The 18,173-nt window shown below is 44.7% G+C and overlaps 1 protein-coding gene across 3 annotated transcripts in view; it reads right to left on the bottom strand.

Annotated features, from left to right (window-relative positions):
- The window catches only part of Tmep (Transmembrane endosomal protein), a 39,604-nt gene that overhangs the window by 8,680 nt on the left and 12,751 nt on the right, over nt 1–18,173 (bottom strand). Inside the window, exons 7-10 of one of the 3 annotated variants that reach the window (XM_075701251.1) lie at nt 14,982–15,151; nt 13,412–13,662; nt 12,806–13,089; nt 411–2,960 (exon numbers count right to left, since the gene is read on the bottom strand). In XM_075701251.1, the coding sequence (XP_075557366.1) occupies nt 2,957–2,960; nt 12,806–13,089; nt 13,412–13,662; nt 14,982–15,151 (709 nt within the window). In that variant the 3' untranslated portion in view covers nt 411–2,956. Of the gene's footprint in view, nt 1–410; nt 2,961–3,590; nt 6,060–12,805; nt 13,090–13,411; nt 13,663–14,981; nt 15,152–18,173 lie in introns of those variants that run through there. The other 2 variants (XM_075701250.1, XM_075701249.1) reach the window with 2 other exon arrangements.

The following is an 18,173-nucleotide window of genomic DNA, read 5'->3' as shown; positions in this document are numbered from 1 at the left end:
CTTCTTCTTACTACACGGCCGGCCGCAGCGCCAGAGTTTAAAATCTGCATTTATATTGCTCCTTTTTTCTGTTTTACTGTATAGATGTCAGCACTTCTCCAGCGCCTCGAAGGCCATGTTGATCCAGTTTTTATGTTCTACAACCTAAATGGTAGCCATTTGGTCAGTGCTGGAGGGGTGCGTTTATTGTGGTCTTTGTTTTCTACTACATAAAGGCCGCACTTCTTAGGCATTCAAAGACCACATTTTTTGGAATCGAGCACTTCTTGCATCTTTTGGCAGATTTGTAACGCTGGCATCTGTACCGTTTGTGGCGATGACAAATGCATATATGTTGTATAATGAAGAGGTAAAGTGAGGTTATCTCATTTAAAGCATTAAGCAAATTGGTTGGGAAACCTATAGAAGTGTTTTTGATGAATTGAAGTTTGAAAATAAGCCTTAAAAAAATATGCGAAATAAGGTCACTTTTGGTCAAAATAATAAAACACTTAAAGGGTTAAAAGAAAGTTTAGAGACTAATCACACAATGGGGGGTCATCGTTGACCTAACACATTCTGTTCACAGGTGCTTTTATAAGGAAAGTTTGTCAGACCAGATGCACATCACCATTGACTTGACTTCAGTTTGAATACCCAGCCTTCAAGATCAAGAAGGGGGGCAGGCAGGCTCTAGCCTGACAAAACGCTTTGCACCACTTGTCTTAAGGTAAACTGACTGTGGGAGATTACAGAAGAAGGTGAAAGAAAGATCTGAGTAACATCACAAGATAGCACAGTTCTAAAATTTTTTTTTTTCTTTTCAGTACGGTCCACGGCACAGTAGAGTTCCTGATAATCAGTCCCCAAACTCAAAGTTTGTGTCAAGATTCTCATGCCGACAGTTCATCATGCGAAGGCACTTTACACTTGCTGCTGCTTCTGCTCTTGCGAGCTTCTGTCATAGCTCTTAAATTTACCTTGTGATGTCCTCGACGTTGTGCATGTTCAACAGGAGGAAAATCAAGCATGCCAACCGATTTCAGCACTTTATGCACTCATTGAAAGCATTTTGGTCCTTTACTATATCTCAAGCCATCTTTTGCAGCCACGCACAAAGATGCAGTGATATGATGGTCTTTCCCCGACACAGTGATATCTATCCCTTTTTCCAGCATGCATAAAGGAAAAAGGCTGGTGTTTGCATGAACCAGTGTTTAGGTCACCACTAACTGGTGAGAACAAGATATTACTCCAGAATTTTGAGCAAGCACCCATTTAAGATAATTGAAGGAATGTTGTGAAGGGATTCTGTTCATGCGTAAATTCAGAATGGTGGGAGAAAAATTTTTTTGCCATCTTCAGAAATGGTTGGATTGGGTCACTTTTAAAAATAGTGATGCTTGTTCAGAATTTTGCAGTAATGCCCCTGTCACGCAGGCTATCTCAAATCTGTGGAACCAAAAGTTTTCATATCGTTAAGCAAGAATGTCTGCTGTTGCGTCAAAGGGGGCATGGATCAGAGGCATATTGAATGAAGAACAGCTTTGTTCATGCATCGAGACTTCAATTGTGCCTGCTTGATCCTAGCTAACTGCAGGTTGAATTTTCTGCCAGTTGTTAGTAGTTTACCAGTTAAGAAAAACATGCGCCAATAAATTCCGAGAACGATGTTGAAGGTGGCGTCTTAAGCCCTGGGCTGTAAGAGGTAAATGTAGCCGGGATCTCAACAGGTACTCTATTTGGGTTGGTTGCTGTTTTCGGTACAAAACGCATTTTAATACAAAGAACTGGAAATAAGCTATTTAAAAGTTTCTCAGAAAGGCGACCTCTTAAAGGGACAATAAAAGGCAGCAATGCGGTAGCTCAGTCTGGTAATGTTTTGTTTTAGCATTAATTTGGCAGAGAGGTTAAGTTCTTAGTACATAGTATCTCTTGTTGAATACATCATATTGGCAGTATTTGCATTGCATCACTGTTTTCAAAGTATTTTTGAGCATTTAGGAAATATTTGTTTCAAAGAAGTTCTTGAAGCACATCGAATTGTCTCCAGTTCTGTTATAATATAGCACTGTCCTTGTTTGTAGATAAACTATTAGCAGATTCTGGCCAAATCTTGCGGTCCCGTTAGAATTCAATGTAACCCTTAGTCACTGATAACATTTTATCTAGCCCCGAGCAGATGCTGGTCAAATCTATTGCCACAAGAAGCTACCACGAGAACTCAAAGCCAGTCTTTTGTTATCACTTGGTTTCTGACTTGCCAAGACTTTGCTCGCATAAGACTGACACTTCCAATATTGCTTAAGTGTGATTTATTAATCTTTAGTGACTAAACATTTTTCCTCAGCATCCCTTTTGGAGAGAACGGGGCTCTGACAGAATTCTTTCAAACTAAGGCTTTTTCGGACTAAGGACTTCATACTTTTACTTCAAGGAAGTTTTGGTATGCCTGCAGGACAGGGGCTGGCTTTTGGATTAAGCGTACCAGCTTCTGCGTTTCCTCAATATTGATGCCAACCACAAAATGCTACCCACCAACACAGCCAGTGTTCTAAGCTTTTCAAGCAGCAAGGAATGGGCATAACTTTCTTGAATGTTTTTGGACCCTTGGGTGCTATATATACGAAGAGAAAAAAAAAAGTTGTGATAATCCCCCCGCCCAGCCAAGAAATGTTCTGCCACAGTTTTTTGTCATATCACCTCGTACAAACGGATTTCTCTTCCCCGCGCGACTTTTTTTTTTTTTTTCATTTGTGTGCATTGTTGAGAGAGTGTTTGACTCTGAATTGACCAAACTGTTTTGACCGCTGTTGACTGACACCATATCCCAGCTTATTGTGTACATATTCAGTGAAAAATAAAAAAAATGTGTTAAAAATGTTACTGCTGGTTATTCGACATTGCGTTGACATGTACAGTCCGCTCATGTAGTCGCAGGAGACAAAAGTTTTCGTTGAATCATCAAGCCCCTTGTTTATCTGCAGACAAATAAAATGAAAGGGAGAGATTGTATATACATTACAGTGGTATCTCAAAGCTACAAAGGAAACCCAGTATGGATTTCTTGGAAAGCTTCACATAAAAAAAAATGAATCCTCGTCCAGATATCAAATTCAACGCTAATGCCTTTCTGAGGGCGGTCACTCTACCATTCGAGTTAAACATGAGGCAGCACACTGCAAGGCGACTGCCGAATTAATGAACAATTTGAAGAAGTGTGGAGCATTAAATGTGGCAAATCGGTTCACAAATACCTTCAAGGTTGAGAAAGCTTCAGGATTGAGAAAGTTTCAGGAAAGGGAAAAATTGGTGTGTACTTGCAGTGATGTTACTGGCTGGGCAGTTGCCATTTCAGTGCAGCTTTTGGCATGACTAAAAAATGCATTTAGGAGCAGTAAAATGGGCTACCAAAACTGACTCTCAATAACAACTTATTCAGGGTGCCCCGACAGTTGAACTTCATAAGTACTTGTGTCCCATCTTACCTGGTGTTCCTTGATAGATTTTAAGGAGGTCTGGAGAAATTGCTTCAGGGACACGCCAGTAACAAGCTTTGTCTAGCAAAACAGCAAGTGATATGCCCTTTCATTACCCAAAGGAACACGCCATCAGTACGTAGTTTTTATTTGGGTTATATACTTTATACAAGCATAACCAGCATAACATCTCTCTATACAGAACACACTTTGTTCAGATATACACTTGAAGCATTTTCATGTACGCAAGTGCAGAGGCGGGAAGGAAAAAAAAAAAAAACATTTGCAGACAACATCTGTGACACGGTTTCCTATCTCCGTGTACGTACACTATATACACAGCCCTTAGCACACACAAAAAAAAGAAAGAGCACAGTTGGAGAAGGTCACGCAGTTTCCCATGGCCCCAGATTCCTTCACACGAGTGAACCGAAGCATCCCTTATAACATCTCTCTTGGATTATATCTATACACAGTTCTTGCTCTAGCAGCAGTCTAACAGCCAGCCAGAACAATGTCCCCCCCAAAGTAAAGCTGTGTGATGTTGGGGAAGAGATTTGGCGTGAGCTGCGGTCTCGACAGAAGGCCCAGCAAACACCTCTGCATACTGAACTCGTAAAAAGCGCATCACATGCTGCAATAAACAAAATGCGACAAAAAAAAACAACAAAGTTTTCCACTTCAAGCATTTGTTCTCAAAATTTAAGTAGCTGTCATACATGTTGAAAACTTGAAATAGCATTCATGCAAAAAAAAAAAAAAAGAAGAAAGAGGGGAGTGTGGCATACCATAAATGTGTTTTCAGGATGCAAACGTCACGCACGGAGGCGGTGGAGGCGGCGAATTTCATTTACACGAGCATGTTATACTCACACAAGCACATAGAATGGCTCTCTTCACAAGACAGATCGCCACATTTTCTTTTTTTAGCTTCTTTTACTATTTACAAAGTGTCAACAAAGAGTCCCTCTGTGCACCCCTCATTTTTTGAAACACCCATTCGACCTCAAGAGTTTTCCTTCGAGTTGCAACCTTTCAGCAAACACTTATCTCTCTTGCTCAACTATATCTCATCGTAAAACATTTAACAACATCCACTCACTGTCTTCCAACCGTGGACGAGCCGACTGTGTTCGCCTTCAAAGCTGCCATTTCATGCCGCCACACAGACACTTACAAAAGCGAGAGGGCACACAAAAATTTGTTTAAAAGGAAAAAGGGGGTGAACAGAGCCACTTTTCGTTTGCACCAACATGGTAGATAACACATTACACGGATACAAACCACAAGTACCAAAACTGCCTATAACTAAACGCAAGTTAGGTGTAGTTTTGATTTCAGGAAATGGCAGAGCTACTGCGACTATGCATGACTACAAACTTCTTTTGTTCAACAGCTGCCAGTATCAGCAGAATTTCCTCAAAATGCTGGTTAAAAACAGTTTCCCTCAAATTACTTCCTGTTCCTACACCGGGGCAACTTCAAACGGCAATCTTTTTGTGAACATTCGCAACAAGTAAATGGGCTACATTTTTCTCAGCCACAAGCTCCCATTGTACAACAAGTGATCTACCACTGGCAGTGGTGAATGATAAACTTGGTGATGCAAAATGGATGACAGAGTGTAAAAACGCATGGATGGATGTTGTTTCTTGCCTAATATGACAGTGACATTGCAAGGTTCGTTTTATGGAACTGCATCAAACGAACGGCAATGCAACATTTCAGAACCGATTTCTCTTATTTTTTCCCCTGTCGGGCCCGACAGACATGTTTTTCTGAAGACCCGCTAAGATGCAGCATAGAACAGGAACAAAAACTGTCTCAGTCTTGGCTCTCTTCTCTCTAACACAAGAGAAGCGACATATCAAAAAAACTTTTTAAAACTTGCAGCCCATCGGTAAAAACAACCCTGCATATCACACTGAAACGTTCATTGCACATTACCGGGCACATACAAACAGTTTAGACACTTTGCTTAGAAAAAAAAAAAGAGACTAAATGCTCATTTCATGAAAGAATGTTTCATGAATAAAAAAGATGTCAATCTAGCCAGCCAAGGACGGCTTCTCGTTTGCTGCACCGGCTCTATGCCGCATCTCTCCGCGTTTATTGTGACAGACCAGAAAGAAAAGAATGGCTGGCAATACAAAAAAAAAAAACATGCATCTGCTACACTGCGTGCGCCAGGATGAGATGGTGACTGCCGACCAGCACAGCTCAGCATCAGGCAACAAGGGCACTCGCATGCGTCATGCAGACAATGACACCCGACATTGGTGACGGTGGATGATGATGGGCCCCGCAACGACCCAGGTAGTCGGCGGCGAGACGACGACAAGTGTCGGGAGCAATTTGATTCGCACGTGCACGTTGGTTGTATTAGAATTTGCACTGCAGTTCCGCATTGTTTCTGCTCTAGAGAGGCTTCATGTGCAAGCGAACGCCCTTCCCAACCGAGGAAGAGAGCCAGCAGGCAGGCATGCACCGAAGCAGGCAGGCAGCACACACGGTCAAGTTGACACACAGCAGCGGCGAAGTCCGTCCCGGTGTCACTTGTTTTTCTAAAAACGGCATGCGTCGTTGCCTCGCTGCATCATTCTGAAAAGATGGTTAGCCGACACCACCCCCTAGAGGCCTCTGCTGCCATGTATCGCCGTGCGCAAAAAGTATGCGTCAAGAGTTCACGGACTGCATGGCCTGAGAAAATGCACAATTCCTGAGCAGTTTGCGACGGCAGCCAACAAAACCACACAACATTAGGATGTTCACATATGTTGTTCACATTAATACAGGCTGTAAATCTGAATGCCAGCCCACATGCCTAGGCTGCAGAAATGCTGAGCCTTTTCTCATTTCCCGTGATCCATGAACTTTTGATGCCGACTGTACAGATTAGCGTATATGTTACTGCGTTAGAACAATGCATTGAATTTGGAGAGCAATATCACACCCACATGCATTGCGTGCATCAATAATAAGAAAGCGGCATTCCAACATATGCAAGGCGCTACACTGTTACGTTTACAGTGCAAGTGGCGCTGTTTAAGTTCCACAAACCGATAGTGCCAGGCTATGACACGATACAGTGCAGTACGTCTGCAAAGAGCAAGTTTCTTAGGTGACTGCTTTTACCATATTCCAGCCGCACCCAAGTAAGTGTACTGAACACGGTTCACGAAGTGCTCAGGGCATCCCTGTGCCAAATTTCATCCTTGCAGAGCCGGTTTGGTACATGATTCAAAGCTAAGTGGCACTAGTGCAGGAAGCAAGAGCAGACAACACGCATGCTGGCAGACGCCACAGGTGCCATGTCGTCTGCTTTTCTTTACACCTGAATTTTGCACAATAGCATAAAGAATAGCAGATCACACTGTGTCTGCTCCTCCCTGCTTTAATGATTTTGTAGTATAGTACTGTTTGGTTTCACTGGTCCCTGCCACAATGTAGCCAGTTCGTACAGGATGCAAAACCAAATGGCGCTAGCACAGAAGGCGCAAGAGCAGACGACACAAGCGCTGGCAGATGACATAGGTGCAGTGGTGTCTGTTCTTTTTTAGACCTGTACCTTCTGAAATAGCATTAGGAATAGCAGATCAGGCTGTGCTGTCTGCTCCTCCATGCTCTTGTGTCTTGCACAGTATGTATTGTCTGGCTTTACTGGTTTCCACCGCAAATTTCTTTAATGCAGAGGTGGTTGTTCAGAAGTTTCACTGTTTAAAATTACACTGGCTAGAAGTCCATGCTTTGCACACAGTGAGCCAAAGAAAGTCACAAATGGCTACTGTGAGCCGCCCTTTTTCCAGGTAAGCTGCAGTGCGACCCTGTACTCAACTATTGTGCCTACAAAAACATTTTGCAAAGTTGTTGCAAGCAACTAATTAATGTCACCTTCGTTAGAAGCTCGCCAGATAGTAGCCCTTAGCGCAAACAAAAAAGCATGCAATGAAGCAATATCCGAAGTGGTAAGTTCCCACAATGTTCCGCTGTAAGCTAGTGCCTTCAATTATTAACTCGTTAAATTAAAAAGCAAAGCAATTTAACTTGAATGACATTTAAGTACTATCTATGTCCAACAGCGATGTGACCCGATGCACTCCTTTCTTGCTTTCCTTAAATACGAAAGTAGTAGTGCAAACAACTTGATGAAAACTTCAGAATTTAGGGAAACACAGATTAACCTAAAGCATAAGAAAGAAAAAAAGGCCAATGAGATTTTCTAAAATGGAAAAGCAAATGACAAGTAGGTATAGATGGCAGTGGTGTTATGACACACACAGTGGACTACTGATGAACCAAAATTTGAAAGAGGGGAAAAAAAAGCTAAAAATATTGTGTGATCAGTTTTGTATCAGCAATGCAGCATTATTCAGTCAAACGAGATGTCAAATTTGGCTTCAGAAATCGACATGTAAAAGTGGACAAAGTAGCGCTCTCAAACGTTTGGCTGCTTAGTTTTTGATCCATCAGCAGTGCACTGTACGGAAAAGAGCCCGACATTGAGTCAGGTGTAGACAATGGCACACGAAAGCACGAGAAACAAAAAGTCATAAATATACAAAGGTGATGGCAACACTGGTTGATGGAGGCCCAAAACCAGGGCTCATAGTTGCACAAGTGTGTGATCGAAGATATGCTCTCAAAACACCTCCTGTCTATACTGGAAATGACTAACTATTGTAGTATATAACCAAGAAGAATCGTTGCTTTGTCGTTCAGAGAGAAAACATTGTTTCAGATCGTGCATTCCTCGGCAAAGACCTTGACCCTTCTGTGTCCACAATGAAAGCGATGGCATGACAACACCAGAAGCCGGTTAGGCTAACGACCTGTGTGGAAACACATTTCCAAAGGAAACAGCACAATAATGTGACGCAATTCAAAACGCACTACACTCATTTCCATTTCAAATCTAGCACTCACAGTTTTTAATCCATAGCTTCCAGTCTTGTAAGAGTAAAATAGAAGCACTGAAACAACCATTTGGCAGCAACAAAGCAAGCAGAAAGAAGTTTAACCGAAGGTCCATATCTTTTTTTTTCTCCGGACTTCTAAACATTCCAAATATTATTAGTTTTGTGACCTTTCGTTAAAAATTTGGAGATTATCATTCACGGCCAGTCTAATTAGACACCATGATTTCGTTTAACTAAGCATGTTTTAGCCTCAGTCAGTGTTTCGATTTTCCTGTGCAGTGTGTTCCCATAAAGTCGTACATCGCCAAAATGCTTGCAAAGCCGGCAATAAAGAAAGAAAGCGCTCCCAAGCTGAAACCTGTTTGCCCAGCAAGAAGCACAGAATTGTACGCGCTCCCATCAAAGCACACTGAATAGGTGGTTCATCGAACAGGTGGTTCTCAATCAATCCACAACTTTGCTCAAAAATAGGCACACGGGACAGTGACGACAGAGAAGCCAAGCACACATAGGAGGACATGTGGTGACAACAAAAAGACAATGACGACATTAGGTGCAGCATTTGGAGATTACACGAGGCCATTGCAGCGCCGAAGTGATGCAGAACACTTGGTTGTAGACTGTAGTTCCATGTACTGTACAGACAGTACAGCATTACAGTACAGTACCACATTGTCTGGCAGCACATTTCGTTGTAGACACACAAACAGAAGTCGGCCGCAGCTTCAGTACTGATGGTTAGGCAACCATTTTGAGCTGATGCATTCGCTCTACAATGCTACTGCCTACCGATCACCAATCTGGTGAGGCGACGTCGATTTCACTTACTATGACAACTACAGTTAAATGGCCTACATCCTGCCTCTAGTACTTGAAAGTTTCAAGGCTACTTGCTCGGAACAACTTTATCTGCCACAGGGCCACACATAAGGGTGCCTGCAAATAGTAGGTGTACCAAACACCCTTCAAGATTTAGAAGGACAATGCATTTCACTCACTTCAACTTTGCACTGTTGGGAGTGCTACAGGAGCGCTGGGAAAAATTCCTGTGGCAAACCTCGTCAATCATGGCAGGGCTTCGAAAGTGATGACAAAACAGTACAGCCAAGCTTGCTGCACACCATAGCTACAACATTTACATGCTGCATCTCAGCCTTTATATTCAGGCACGCAACCTGTCACAAGGTAATTTGACACCCCTGACAGCACACGACGGGGGCTGAAACATTTCCCAATAAGCGTTGACAGACTACCTACGAGTGTTCTGCACCACATGGCTAAAGAACGCAACACTGAAGACACAAAACAGAGCAAGTGAAAAGTACGAAAGTTGTACACAACCTATATGTAAGGCAGGGCCAAGTTGATCTTTGTCAAGCTTGGCCCTTCGGACAGAAATGAAGTGCTTGCAAGGACTAGACAAAAGCTCATGCCGTCGATGCAACAGATCCGGCAGAACACAACCGTTCCTCGGTGCCGGTGGTTTCGAGACACAACTGTTCACATGCCTATGCGATAGAGACAAGAGAGGACATCAAGAAAAAAACAAAACGGAGAGACAAGAGAGATGACAACAGCAACAATGTATACAACAACGAGGCCGCAGAGGCAACCTCTGCCAGAATAGGCGGGCGCATTGTCTGCTTGCGCAAAATGTGTCGGGGCCAGACTCTGAGAGCAACCGGTTTCCCAGCCAACATGTGAATGGCTTTCGAGGAACCTTGGGATGTGACCAGAGGTATTCGAGCGTCTAGAGTCAGCTTGTGAGTGGATCTCAGCTAGCTTACGAAGATTGTGGGAGGCCCGTGGCAAGCAGGGTCCGTCACTTAACAACTCGGCTTTGTGTTATTTTCGAGCCGGATTCTAGATAGTCGTGCGGGCTGGCAGCCATTGCTTCAGAGTTGGGTACGTGCAGTTTCAACGACGGCACGAACGACTTTTTTTCCTTCTTTGGCTCAGACTCGTTCCAGACGATGTCCCCCGCCATAATAATCTCGTGAGTGGCCAACATGCCGACGGCGTGTGGCAAGTTCGAGTCAACGAAACGAATGAAACGAAAACAAGATTGCACGTAGTGATCGCGTAAGGTGTGCGCAATAAGTGTGCGTCGCGACTTCGTGCTTAGCAACAACAAAAAGTCGGGTGTTAATCTCAGTGGTGCCACGGCAGGCATGAGGATTGTCTCGGAGCAGCTGAGGGAAACGTTCCGAGCATGCGATGCTCCTGCCTTTGTGACTCGTCAAAAGGGCATCGATATCTCATCGTGTGATCGGTAGTTGCTTGTAGTAAAAATGAGAAACACGAGAAGCACGCGAGTAAAACTTAAGCTGTTCTTGAAACAAATATGTTGATCAAGAGGGGCAGCAGAACGAAATAAGCAGCTTTGTTTGCGTCCGCAAAAAAAAAAAAAAGTTAAGTAGGCTTACCGAGGCAGGTTTCATTTGTAGTTCCAAACCAAACGGTGAAAATGGGTGAAATTGTGACTCTTATTAAAGGGGGAAAAGTTGGGTTTTGGGCTCTTTAAGGCTCTAGTTCATGAGCAAAACACCAGATTCCTGAATGCATTGCAGATACACAGTACTCTCTCGTTAGGGTTACAGAAGAAACAGACGTCAACTTAATGCCCCAGGTAGAAGAGCTGTCCTGAGGTAGCAACAACATATGCTGCAGACATTGCAACACGAACATTGGGTCCACAAAGATACTGTGTGCCACAGGTTTGCAGCACTTTTCGCAAGGCGGCAGTGTCCCAATAACACAGAGGCAGCACAGCTTGTAGACAATGCAGCTACATCTGCACATCAAGAAAGTGCTGAGAATGCAACAAGGGAGACCTACCTAACCACACAGGAGATCCTGCAAGCAAGCTCTGTCAAAATGTGGAATAGCAAACACAGCTCGGAAATTATGGAGTGGCAAGGATGAAAGAAGGAAAACCAGTAGGGATAGCTCAACCAGCAAGAACTTGACGGAAGGAACTGCAAGAGACAGTTAAAACGAAATGAAACAGCCTGCACTGGTTCTCCCTTGAAGTGTAATGCAGCATAAGCACGACGTGCACTGTGCTTGTCAGATAATTTTGCCTTCAGGTGCAGCTTCAAAGTTCCAAAAATGTTTAAGCAAAATTCTCGTGTAGCTCGCACGCTGTACTTGAATGTGCAAAATTTACACTGTGGGATACATGCGTGAATGTATGGTGCGTCCCTGACAGGAAAGACCAGAACCCGATCACTCATGAAACACAACCTGCTTGTGTGGCTCCAACATGGTTGTGTTACTGCGAGTGTGAGGAGTGTGACACTAGACTTTTTAAGCCATCATGAAGACAATTCAAAAGTTTGCGACACAGCCCTAACAAAGGCAATGATCTGTCCTAAAATGAATGCACGTTGGTGTCAGCATGATGTGTCAGCAGCTGCGGTGACAGTCCAATTCCTTTTTTTAACCAAGTCATCTTGCAGTTTCTCTGGCCATGCTCTGTGAGAGGACTACACACAGAAACTGTTCAGCTGGAACACGCAAGCTGTGCTGCAGTACTTGCCACTTTAGACACACTGTATGCAAATTACCTGTGACAATCAGTTATTGAACGAAAACAAATAAACCATTTCGACACAAGATGAGATTCCATTGCACCCAAAAAGTTTTTTTTTTTTTTTCATTCATGGAAAACTCTCGACCTCTAACAGGGATTCCGGCACTGCTTCTTGACTAAATTAGTGTGGTTTGACAACACACGCAGGTGTTCTAAAAAATGTTTCTTTAAATAACACTGCACAAATGTGCTCCTTGTGAACTTAACATCTGAGGTGACTAAATGACCCCCGGGGTGCACAATGTTGCTTTTGGCGGGCCCACGTACAGCCCACGGCCTGTTAAGGCAAAAAGGAGACGGTCAAAAAAGTGACCGTCAAATACTGCAAGAAGACCTGTAAGAATCTGGAATGCCCTCATTCCGCACCATGTTCCTTGCTTCTCACAAGTCCTTGGCCGTCAAATTTTTCAGTGCTGTCGGGAGCACGGTGGGCTTCATTCGTTCCCAAGTTCTTCCACTATGAAAATTGAGCGGGCACGGTCATCGTGCTTTTAAAAAGCGAGACTGCCTCGTTAGACGTGTGTGCGAATCCCTCAACGAGCTAGCCCATTCGTCACCAAACAGCTGCTATGAAGGAATCTACTCTTTTGCTCAGTCAACCTAATGCTGAAGAAGAAAGCATTTCAAAGCGCCCAGACCACCAACAGCGGACACCAAGCAAGAAACGCCGAGAACTGAAAGCGTGGGTGAAAACAATGAGAGAGATCAGGGATCAGTGAGCCAGCGGGAATCGCCGACTGCGCGCGTGCATGTGTAGAAGTGGAGGGGGGGGGGAGGTGGCGGGAGACGAAGCAGTGGCTTGTCGTCTGGCGCCATCGCCGTCGTCGTCAACTCACTGGAACTCATCGTCGGAGCTAAGGAGGGTGGTCTTCTCGTTGTAGGCCGGGTTGCGGCCCCGCGTGGGCGGCCGGCCCCCGTTGACCGAGGGAGCAGCGCCGGTCGAGTGCGTGGCCCGCGCCCCGCCGCCGTGGAGCGAGTCGTCGTTGTTGCCGCCTCCTCCCCCACCGCGGGCGAGGTGGTGGTGGCGGTTGGGCGGGGCCGCGTACTGCGTGTACTGCTGGTACTGTGGGTGGAAGTTGTGGATGGCGTCGTTCATTATGTCCTTCGGGTTCATCGTTTCCTGCGGGCGGAACAAGAAGGGGGGGGCTCTACAAATAGGCCTCTCTCTCTCTCTCTAACTCTATCTCTAATTTTCGTGCAATTTAAAAGTGCACCGACATACGCTCAAGGCCATATAACCTCTGAGACAGACCTCTTGCACATAAAAAGGTGACGATCAGCTATTATGAAAGATTGGAAAACACTATTAAGATTTCAATTGATACTAAAGTTGGTCTCCGATCGCTGTAGCTGATGTCCTGACATCATCAAAACATTATACCAGAGAGCGATCCTACGACAGATGTAACAGACGATGACGCAGCACAACATTGAAAACGCACCTTGAGGCTAGAAGAGATGCTCTGCATGGTGACCGAACGGCCCTGCGCATCAGCGCGGCATCCCTGCACGTAGACACGATATGGGAAGGCGTACTTGAGCGCCAGCGAGGCAAAGAACATCTCGATGCAGATGAGGAAGTTCTGATAGGCCGCCGACACAGTGCCGGCACTCGCCGCGGCCGTGTTGGCCATGCCGCTGGCGTTGATGGCCGAGATGAGCCCCGCTTTTTCCAGCACTGCCAGCAAGACCCCTGCAAGCAGCACGGTCAGTGTAAACTGGCATGAAACTCTGGTCACACGCGCAACTGTAGCAGCCCCCGCCGAGACGTTATGGAATTTCTCCCGCCAAAAAAGCTGCCTTTTGGAAAACCTAGCTGTAGCGTTAAGGAAGTACAGTAGAACCCCGCTGTTACGTTCCTCACTGCTGCGTTTTCCTGGCTGCTACGTCGTTTTCATCCGGTCCCGGCATAGCTTCCATAGGATCCAATGTATAAGGAACCCCGCTGTTACGTCGTAGCTGTGAAAACGTTCCCGCATGATACGTCGCAACTTAGCCCCCCGAACCCGCCTGGGCTAAAGTAGGCAACGCGCTCCAACCGCCATTTTGGATTTTGACGAGTTTTGGCCGGGCTTGGCTATGGAACTGGCTGCAAGAAGCCGCACGCCAGTTCGAGAGGCCGCCATCGAATTGGCGTGCGGCTTCTTGCAGCCAGCTCCATAGCCAAGCCCGGCCAAAACTCGCCAAAAGCCAAAATGGCGGTCACATACGACGACTACGTCGCCGTGGATGTTGTTGTCGGGACGTCAGAGTGTCAGAGCATCGCCGAGATCGTTGGGATCTCGGTCGCGAGTGAAGTCGCAGACTGCGATGCACGAGCCGCATGATGCCGGGGAGTTGCCAAATCGTAGCTTTCGAAAAGCCGTTGCGGCTCTGGACCTCCTCCGCAGGTACGTCGCACCTCACAGCGACGCTGACAGCAATGCGGCCTTCCAGGCTATTGAGAAACGTGTGGTGATTTCTAGCGAGCGAAAGAAACGGCAAGCCACAATTCTGGACTTTTTTTTAGGTCCTAAGCGCACTCTGTGGAAATAAATTGTCTATAGTTGAAGCTGCACTTTTTTTCATTCATTTTCGGAGCTTTCCTCACTGTTGCGTTTTCCCGGCTGTTACGTTTTTTTTCCCCGGTCCGGTGAAAAACGTATGAACGGGGTTCCACTGTACTAGGTAACACTTTTTTTGGTAGATGTTTAAACGTTACTGTAGGCTTCTCGCACATAAAAGGATGACACGTAGCAAGTATAAAGGCTGCAATAATGTACCTTAATTTGATAGTGAAGTTTGTCTTGAAACGGCAGGCTCAACATCAACATTATCACGACGTCATGACGCAGCAAAATTTGCCGACATCATGTAGCAGTAAAGTTAAGTGCGACGACGTTGCCCAGAAAGAAATTAGCCAAGCTGTTGCGCATGCTTATTCTGGATGTATAGAGTATAGGTACTTGTTTAAAAAATGCCCTGCGTCTCCTCTGAAAAGCGAAAATGGGACTCTGCACACGCAGTCATCACCTTGCCAGAAGGAGAGGAAGATGACCGACTTGACGGTGCAGAACTTCCACACGGGGTCAAAGGGCGCCAGCAGGTCCTTGGTGGCAAAGTAGAACAGCACCATGCCGTACAGCGCCAGTGACACGCTGATGTTGTAGATTATCGTGATGTACAGGTAGCCACTGTCTGGCCTGCACGCGCAATGGATGGACAAGCAGAAGCCAGCGTTACGGGACGCTGAAGCTCATGGCCAACTCAATGGTAACACTACATAAGCTAAACAAACAAACAAACAAACAAACAATTCAAAAGAAATTTTACAACAAATTGAACAGAAATGCTCAACTCAACAGAAGTTGAAATGAAGTTTCTGTATAGTATGTTGGAGGGCTAGCTGGTACAAAATTTTGTACAAACGGGAGTGCTGAAGTGGTACAAAAAGAAGCGGACAACACGAACAGGAAAGACGACAGCTCAACTCAATAACTTGACAAGCTCAAATGAAATGCTCATCTGATCAAAAACACAATACAAACTCATAAAAAATGCTCAACTCCAAGAATACTCTCCTACAGCAGCTGTTCAACTGACCTGAGTAAAAGTTATTGCACTTATGCAAGAAAGTTAAATTTTGCGGACCACCAGCTGCAGAATTCTATTTTGGGGTTCAAGTCTTTTATTCTTTTTTTTACTAAAATTGCTAATGAAGTTACTTCCCGTAAATTGAAGCATAAAGTTTATACAACTCCATTACTATCCACCATAAACAGATAAAGTTCCGTAAGCACACAAAATATTCCCATGCTAGTTTACAGCTTACGTTGCTCTGTTCATGCGAGTGCTCCAAGAGGTCTGATTTTACAAATAACTTGTATATCTTCAAGTTTTAAGGAGCCACACAACAGGCCTCACTGGAAAGTTCTGGTTATACATGGAAGTTTTTTTTTCTTTTTTCTTATAGAGTGCACTTTAAAGGACATTTTACTGCCAAAATTTTTTCAATATGGTTTTTGCATTAGGAGAGAGAGAAATGGAAATTTTGCATTGTCACGCTACCGGAAGGTGAGCTTCAATGCCAACACAGACACTCTCTCTCCCTTTGTCATGACCAGTGTCCACAAGCAAAATGCATTCCCTGCCCTCTCACACGCTGGAGCTGAGGGACCACATCACGTTTGTGCTGCAATCACTGCCTCCTTTCCTAATTCTCCTTTTTCTTTTTCTGCACCGAGCGCCACACCAGTGGCGGTTTAGCGTGTTCTGCATTGGATGATTTACTGAAGTCAAGTGCCATCGTAGCTGGCAATGTTTAAGGCACTGCATCTGATGAACAGGCGGTTATGCGTGCGACTTTGATTAGCCGGCAGGAAGCGGGGATTTTTCGAGCATGAGCTCCTGTTTGAAATTTCAGGGCCAACATGTTGTAGTGATGCCTTTTCCCGATGCTAATGCCTCTGAGCACTTTTTTCGCATTAGTGAGTAGGTGAAAAGCTCTGAAAGGCTTCCAGAAGTGGCATCACTACAAAATCGCAGCCCAGCTGTTTTCGCGCCGCGCACCGGGTTTGGTACTTTGCAGACAAGATCATCAGCGTGTGATCGTTGCACCGCACATTTCTGTTTGCAATGCCCAAACCTGGTGAGGGCCTCTTTAGCGGTGATGATCCCATATATCCCACATAGTGTCACAAGCAGCGACTGTTGAAAGGTGAAGAAAAAGTTACTTAGAAATACTGCAGTCCTAAAGTAACCCGTGGCTCACTTTTAGTGACAGCGGAAGCATTTACATGCAAGCAAGAGAGCTGAGTTTGTGGCATCTTAGAATTCCAGTGGCACTTATCTTATCCAGGCATCACAGATGTCACTCAAACAACCTATTTGTTTAAAAAAAAAGTAAAGGATGTTTAATTTCAAAATGAAAAGTTCAAGATCTTTAGATCAATTGAGAGACCTACACAGCTCCGAATCCTAAAAATATGAGGCATTATGCAGTGATGTAATCATTTGTGCAGCTTGGGCAATTAATGACTTTGAATGCCAGTAAGCAATTCTTTTTTGCTCATCAAATAGACAAAGATTTAACACTTCAATTATGAGTGTTGCCTACAGGTAAACATTTCAGAAAAAAAAAAATGTCTTGCAGAGTTTCAACACTGAGTACGAAGTTTCCCACAATGTCTTCAGCCAACACTAAATGACAGGCAGCAAGCGGCATTCGTTGGTTTGGAGCATAAACAAGGGATGAGGAAGAAAAAGTATGGCATGCGATTAGCTTTTTTTTAACGCACTGTCAGGGGAGACAGACCAATGTCAGATCTCTGGCTACACTGGTGTCCCACACGTGATGTAAAGCAAATGAAATGTGCAGTAAACCGCAAAAGTTTACAGGACACCGGATCTGCCAAGAAGCTGAATTCTCGCGAAGCATGGTCACACAGCCTGGAATTAAATGTTCCAGCATGTACAGTAGCCTTCGCCACCTAAACAGTGATTCCTGAAGTACGAAGTGTCATGCCTTAACGGTGCAGGAATTCACATTTGAAGGGGAAACCGCATCCCATAAACTTTTGCTGTTGACTGTACACCTATGGTTCACATGTGATGAGAGCTGCCTGGACAAATTCCCAAATGTAGCGTTAGGTGGCTTGCGGTGAAGCCCACTTCCAGTTTTCTGCCTGGGGTTTTCCTTATTACTGAGATCATTTTTGCAAAATATTTTTTTCTGTTTGGTGATTATGCTCATGCGTGATGTGTCTCGCACATTTTGATAGAAAATAAACATTTTTTCTCGGTATCTATATGTCTTTTTCTTAAAGGGTTAAAAGGGTGATCGACCAATGGTTGTGGACAGGTGCTTATTGTTAATCCTTGGCACACACGTAATTTAAGACATGAAACGAGATGCAGGAAGACAGCACTGCGGGTTAGAGAGCAAATAGGGTCAGCCAACATTTCACACAAGATTCGGAGAAAAAGAAAGGAGTTGGGCAGGCCATTTGATAGTAACCGGTGGTCTACTAGATTTCTATAACAAAGAGGTAGGGAGGACAAGGAGAGGGAAGCGCAGTCGAGGATGGAAAATAACTAGGCAGAGTGATGAAATTAGAAAATTTGCCGGCATAAGATTGGGTCAGCTGACGTAAAGCCAGGGTAATTGGATATCACTGGGGGAGGGTTTTGTCCTGCAGCGGACAGGTTGATGACGACGATTAGAGA

The sequence above is a fragment of the Dermacentor variabilis genome, chromosome 8 (assembly GCF_050947875.1).
Source record: "Dermacentor variabilis isolate Ectoservices chromosome 8, ASM5094787v1, whole genome shotgun sequence".
Taxonomy (NCBI): Eukaryota; Metazoa; Arthropoda; class Arachnida; order Ixodida; family Ixodidae; genus Dermacentor; species Dermacentor variabilis.
Note: the sequence above shows the minus strand (reverse complement) of the source record. Positions and strands in the feature narration are given on the sequence as shown.